Genomic DNA, 7,455 nt, shown 5'->3' on the forward strand with positions numbered 1-7,455 from the left:
CCATTGTACCATTTTTATCCAATAAATTTGAAACTTTGTGTGAGTGTCCACGTAAATTCAACAATTTTTTTGTTTAAATTTTTTGGGTCTGACTTGTGCATTGTAATTGTTTACGTTTTCTCCAGGTTTTTAGATATAATTACAATCTGCGGATTTCGTCAATGGAACCATCAAAACTTGTTTTTATCAATTAATGCCACAACCTACCTGCTGGTATCAAGCTCTTCAGTATTATTTAAACATTAAAAGACACACTACAGATTATTAGTATTAGGAAAGTTCCTCTTTGGATTAGCGCATCGACAATGATAATACTGGCATAGTGTGGCAAAACATGTAGGTATTTAATTTTTTTTTGCGAGAAAACGCGACCTTCAATAAATATCGATTGATTAAAATGACCCTCATCATAGCAAAAAGTCTCAAACCTGGGACTCAAGTCCTTCAAATATCGATCGGTTAAAATGACCTTCATCTCGGCAAAAGCGCTCAAACCTGGAAATCAAATGACTAATGACCATGACCATGATCTTGGCAAAAACTATCAAACTTGGGACCCCAGAAGCCCCAGGTTTGAGAGTTTTTGCCAGTTAGAGGATCATTTTAATCGATCGATATTTCAACGACGAGTTTTCTGGCCAAAATTTTTAATCTGTACTGTTTTCAGAGTACGGCAGCAGCTTCTTATGGCGTTACACAGTACTATCTTATGATGATCTATCCAGGCCGAAAATTCCTCACCGCATTCGTGTATGGTCGCGAACCCACCCGGAAGCTTCGTCACAACGCAACGCTCGCTAGGTGCTCTGCAGTCTCCGGCTCTTTGGCACAACGCTTAAATGTGGGACAGGGGGAAAGTCCCAACTGATGAGGAATAAGTGTGATTGAGGATGAAGAGGAGTTCTTTTTCTGCTATGTTTGATATGCTGGTGCCACTCCAAGTTTCTGTTACTTCGCTATCAACACCGCGTAAAGTCATTTGGGTTCTATTCATAGCTCTCTCCATATAATAGGTGGCTTCATCTCGTGAATTAAAACCGTCCCATAGGTATCTGGTTCGAACATTTGTCATTAACACAATTTTCCTTGCTTTTGGAACTACCACATGCTGCTTTAAAAAGAAAATTTAAAAAATTGTTCTAACCCCGGAGTGGTTTTTCACCTGATGTAGGAGTTGATACCATCATCATCATCATCATCATCATCATCATCATCATCATCATCAGCATCATCATCATCATCATCATCATCATCATCATCATCATCATCACTGTGGTCGTCGTCGTTGTCGTCATCCTTGTCATCATCATTATTACCATCATCATTCTTATTACAATTCTTTTCTTGCCGCTACAATCACCACTGTGGCCTTTAACTCCTTGCGTTCCATCCCCTAAATAAATAGAACGACAGACAGCAGCAGCTTCTTATGGTTCACACTATTATGTTATGACGATCGACCCAATCAGCAAAGTCCGGTCCGCATTCGTGCACCGTCGCGAACCCGCCCGGTAGCATCGTCACAACACACCTTTCGACTAGATGCTCTGCCGTTTCGGGTTCTTGCCCACAGCGTGGACATAAAGGACAGGAAGTTAGACCCCACTGATGTAACGCACCGGCCGTTAGGCAGCTCCTCGACCGAAGCCGATTCGCAGCTACCCAGTGTCTCCTCTTACTGGTATCAAAGCCTGGCAACTTCTCACCAAGCTTAGAGGAGTGTAGGTCCCCGCCCCCACGAGGGATTGAATTCGTCCAAACCGACTTCCATCTCGTATGTGCAGCTCTGTCCGTAGTCAGGGATTCTGCGTACAAGGGTTGCCGGGACTTATTTCGGCTCGAAACGGGGGCACCGTTCGACAGACAGCTATTCACCATTCACTCCAAATACCCTAGCCAAATTATCGACAAAGGCGGGCGACTCTGGAAGATTTGGGCATCCCAAGGGGAATCGATGGAATAATAAGCGGTCTGGGTTATCTCCCTTAGAGGGCCATGTTTACTGACTGACAGAACGAATTAGCAGGATCATAGAACACTCGCCAACAAGATAATCGGTTAATCGGTACATTCTATTCATTCCCGTGTCCTGCTTGGGGAACAAAATGGCAAAGGGGTATATGTTTTAATTGGATCGTACTGCTTTGTATCAGGTTTCCCATGGCGATCGTTGATATGTGCATCCGAATGGCACCAGCGTTATTTAATTTGTTACTGTGTTGTTTTTGTTTGTTTGGTGTTTATTTATTTATTTATTTATTTTGTTGGGGTTTTTTTGGTTTTTTAATAATGTTTTTTGGTTGTTGTTTTGTTGTTTGTTTGTTTGTTTTTTTTTATTTTGTTTTTTTTTGTTTTTGTTTTTTTTTTGTTTTTTTTTTTTTTTGGGGGGGGGGGGGGGGGGCGTTGGGTTTGTTTTTTTTTTTTTTGTTTTGTTTTTTTTTTTTGTTTTTTTTTTGTTTTTTGTAAATCGTCGGATATGTAGTGTATTACACACAATGAGTCTCAACATCCCGTAGTACTCGAAGTGTCGATGAAACTAGAACCAGTACCTATTCTCGATTTTCGATTTACAAGATAGTCAGAAGCCACTGAATGTGGTCATGGATCAAGCGGGTGGCAATTGCCTGAGCGCTGTCTGCATGATGTGTATGAGACCAATAAACTGTCTATAAACGGTATTATGCTAATGGAAAGCTTTCCCTTAAAATAGAATTTTAAGCTTATGACATTTGGGTTATAATAAACGCCTTCATTGAGAACTGTTAGTTTTGTTCCTTAAACTTTAAAGGAAAAAAAAACAAGCTTTTCTTAAATTGATCATTTCCCCCCTCCCCTTAATCATTTTTTTTTTATTTCACCAAGTTCTTTCCGACATAATTGATGATTCAAGCTTTACTGGGTATAAACGATTCAACATATTATTCCCTGCCATTGGGGTTGTTCCGTCCCTTTGTTCACTGTTTATTTCCTGTCAAGGAATAGCTCTGACAAACATTCCTCAATTATCATTATGCAACTTACAAAGGAAATGAAAACGGTTCATACTCAAACAGGTTTTCATTATAATTATGCCGAAATAATGCATTCATGGAACTTCTATCAGCTATGATCGCTACACTGTTGGGGGGGATGGGGTATTTTTTGTTCTCTTCTCAAAGTCAATAAACCAACATGAAAAGTGAGATGGATTTCTCTGTTCTGTCGACCCATAGCTACCTTTAGTACCTGCTAATTAAGCGCCCGAATCGGTCAGCCAAGTAGTTTGACAAAGAAATGAACTCAGTAGGAGATTTGTCCCATTACTTTTTGACCCACCCTCATACCTAAAACACAGTAAAGGCAAGACTAAAATTTAAGACTGCTAATAGTCCAAAAGGTGTGTCTGAAAGGCTATTTGTATAGAAGTGGACGGCTGGGAAAATACACGAGCACAGTAAGCACTTTGAGGACAGTAAAACTTTGAAATACGCTGTATTATACACGTGCATCCACGTTTTATGGGCACCTGCTGTCGTTTTCATTATTATCATCGTTTTCGTCAACTAATTCACCACCACCACCACCACCGGTATCTCGATTATCATATCACCACCGCCGCCGCCAATATTATTACAGGATCAACATCAACATCAGTATCATCCTTCTCCTTCCTGATCATCATCTTCTCCACGACCACCACCACCACCACTACCACCTGGCCACAATCACAACAACTGTGACCACCAAATTAATCGTCAAATATAAATTCTAACATCAACGGCAACAATACCAACAATAGCAACAAAACGGTAACAAACAAACAAAATTAAACAAAACTATAATAGATAAATAAACACACAAAAAAAAGGAAGACGAAGAGAAGGCGAAGGAGGAGTAGGGGAGGTTGAGGAGGGAGATAGACTAGAAAGATAGATAGATATATATATATATATATATATATATATATATATATATATATATATATATATATATATATATATATATATATAGAGAGAGAGAGAGAGAGAGAGAGAGAGAGAGAGAGAGAAACAATTATTGAAAACACTGCTTCAGCGAATGTGGTTTTAATACATTTATTTAATTTGAATGTTTATATTGTCTTAGCATGTGCTCGTTTAGTTGATTTGTGAACCATCAACCAAAACAACTCCAGACATTAATTTTTCTAATTCAAATAAAATTATAAGAATTTTCTTTTAGTGAATTTTATGGATACTTCGTCATATTATAGAGATCTACTTTTTTTCTCTTTTTTTTTCTTTTCTCTTCTTCTTATTAAAACAAATAAATTTATTCTATTTTATTTCTTACTGTTTATTTTTTGGTTTGGTTGTTTCATTTTTTCCTGTTTTTTTTTTCTCTATAAAATAACATTTGGTTTTCTAAGTTTGTAAAATAGGTTACCTTGAGAAAACACTACAGCCCACCAATAATGGTTTCAATATTGTCTTTATAATATCGCAATTATCATACTACACATTTTGGTCAGTGCTCTATCTAAATACACATTTCATTGAATATTACTTCGGGTCTTGACGCCCAGATATCTATATGTTCTTGTAGAACTAGACAAATGACGATAAACTATTCGTTGTTATTATCTAAGAGACAAGGAGTACACAATTATGTTACATTACTTATTATGGATGAATCTCAGTATGACAGGGTGGCATCATAAAATGTTATGAACACAGTGAACAATCAAATAATTTCCGACTTGAAATGTAATATTATATTATCATTTTTCATGCACGATACATTTACATTTTTGTAATAGGAACAGGATGTTATCGGGTGAAAAATGAGCCCGAAAGTTGATGACATGCAGCCACGGTAATTTTAGTAATTATTGTCTTACATAAACCATATTAACATGAAAAACAATATTGCCAAGACTAGAAAACGAATAAAATGACACAAACAGACACACATCTCCATATATATATATATATATATATATATATATATATATATATATATATATATATATAATATTATCAAAACATGGTGAACGAATACCTTGTCAATGATATGTAATGGGGTTAATTTGATTTCATTCATTAACTAACATTTAAACGAAATTGTCTCTTATTACCTATAACTATAACTAGATTTATTAATTTCATATTGAACATAGACGAATAACTTTAAATTAATGAAAAACACATTTACCCCCCCCCCCCAACCCCCCCCCCCCCCCCCCCCCCCCCCCACCTCGCCAAATAAAAAATCGCATTGTCTTACAAAGGTCTACGTTCATCTCCAAAACTTTCATAAATCAAATGTTTGGTAAGGTTTGATATGCATTTGTTGTTTATTTACATTCTTTCGGGGTTTTTTCTGAAAGATTTTAATTTTTACACATAAGGTTGGAGTAATTTTATCAAAATCTTTTTCTTTCAATAATAAATTCTAATAATATGTCAATCTGGTTATCTACACATCTAGAACTTTAAGGATCATAGAGATTCATGATTGCCCATCATTGCAATTCATTTTCATTTAAAAGTTGTGATGTCATAAGTAAAAAATAAAATATGAAAAAAGCATCATGTTTTTTAAAACATGCACCTACTCGTGTGTAGACCTCTAGATATTTTTTATAAGCTCGTACCGTGAGTAGCATGGGCATGAAAATCGTTTCTTTTGCAAATAACAATTTTCTTACTCAAACCAAATCGTGACTAGATTATTGCCATTTTCAATTAGTCGAGTGAGGAAACGCGAACATTGTTGTGAAATGGGAAGTGGGGTGGGGGGGGGGGGGGGTTATGTGGATGCACACCTCACAGAGGATGAAGTCTTGGTCCAAGTAATGGCAATGGATGATATCTTGGTGGTGGTGATGAGTTTCTTAGTGTAACGACGCTGATGATAATGACAATGGTGATGGTGATAATGATGATGAATGATGATGATGATGATGATGTTTGGGCGTGGATCATAAGCACGACTAATGTGTAACATGCAAAAATAACAACTCCTCTGGCGATTTTTATTGTACATATTTACAAAGCGAGTAATTAATATATTAAAAATAATAACCTATGTGCCCCAACTCTAGAAAACCATATTATTCAAATCTTTTTATCATAAATAAGTACCCATGTGCCCCCAACCACAAGAAAACCATATTCAAACCTTTATATTATAAATAATTAGGCCTACCTATGTGCCCCAACCACAAGAAAACCACATTTAAACGTTTTAATTACCGCCTAGCCGATGCAAGCGCATCCATTTTTTAATTATTGTTTTGTCAACCGACCAAAAGATCGAATTTGAATGTTTTGACTTGTTGATATAATATGACATGAAAGTAAATTATGGGATTCTAACTTGTCTACTCAACCTATTGGATCAGAGATCGACATAGAATCCGTGGTTGAGAGCCACTGACCGTAACTCACTGTTGAAAATGGGATAGATATTGTTACGGACTTCCTTTTCTCTTAGGTAACCTTTCCGTGGTTTAGGTGATGCACACTCATATAACATTTGAAATTACATAAACTTTATGGAATCTTATAAGGTTGTCACTCTTATTACAACGTATATGGATGCATACGTAAAAGGCCTCAGAAAAATTAAGACCATCTTCACAATATTATTGTGTTCTATAATTCCAATGGACTGGAAAATTATTACAAAGACATTGGACGAACTAAAACACAGAATGGCGACAAGTGGTATTTAATATCCATTGATAAGTTGGGTTCTATATGATAATAATACTGTTAATGATCGAAGCCAATGGCTTAAGTAATGCTAATGTGTCTGGCTCGACCAAATCATCATGAATCACAAAATATCCGTAATTATGAAGAATCATAATCCCATTACTGTACATCTCTGTCCCCCCGATCTTGAGGCCCCCGTGGCGAGAGGGGATTTGAGGGAGCTAGACGCTGATACGGTAAGGTGTCAACAACGGCAGCACCCATGGAAGAATGGTGATTCAAATAGGCAATGATGCGTCTCATCTCCTCCAAAGCATGTGCTTGCATCAGAATATAATTTTTTGCCAACAAAAGAGTTGCAATTTTGCTTAGCTTTCGGACTGAAGGGGAATGTGCGTAAGGTATAACTCCTCTGAGTTCATCAAGGGCGTCGTTCAGATCATGCATCCTTCTACGTTCCCTGGAATTTATGTTTAATCGTATTGTCTTCTGTCCGGTATTTTTCTTGAATTTGATTTTTCCATCTAACTCACTCTCTTGATAGCTGTCCTCAAGAATATCGTCGTAATGCGTTTCACTGAGATCCTTTCGGCCGTCGCCTTCAACAAATCGTCTGTCATTGTGATCAAATAATCGAGAACTATCGTCATGTCTCTCTATGTCGCTGGGTCCTTGTTCCAAAATATTTGTGTGAACTTTGAATCCAGCTTGTTGCATCATTTTAGAAGCGTCTTCAGCACTTGAAATACGTTCTCTGGAATATAAGCACATAATG

The 7,455-nt window shown here is 37.0% G+C and overlaps 1 protein-coding gene across 2 annotated transcripts in view; it reads right to left on the minus strand.

Moving 5' to 3' along the window:
* Window positions 1-5,196: 5,196 nt before the first annotated feature.
* LOC144962960 (uncharacterized) overlaps window positions 5,197-7,455 on the minus strand; it is a 7,228-nt gene continuing 4,969 nt past the window's right edge. For both annotated transcript variants that reach the window (XM_078896439.1, XM_078896438.1), the window contains one exon: window positions 5,197-7,434. In XM_078896439.1, the coding sequence (XP_078752565.1) occupies window positions 6,840-7,434 (595 nt within the window). In that variant the 3' untranslated portion in view covers window positions 5,197-6,839. The remainder of the gene's footprint in view (window positions 7,435-7,455) is intronic.

The sequence above is a fragment of the Berghia stephanieae genome, chromosome 1 (genome assembly GCF_034508935.2).
Source record: "Berghia stephanieae isolate SIO BIC M18660-M18661 chromosome 1, UCSD_Bste_1.3, whole genome shotgun sequence".
Classification (NCBI taxonomy): Eukaryota; Metazoa; Mollusca; class Gastropoda; order Nudibranchia; family Aeolidiidae; genus Berghia; species Berghia stephanieae.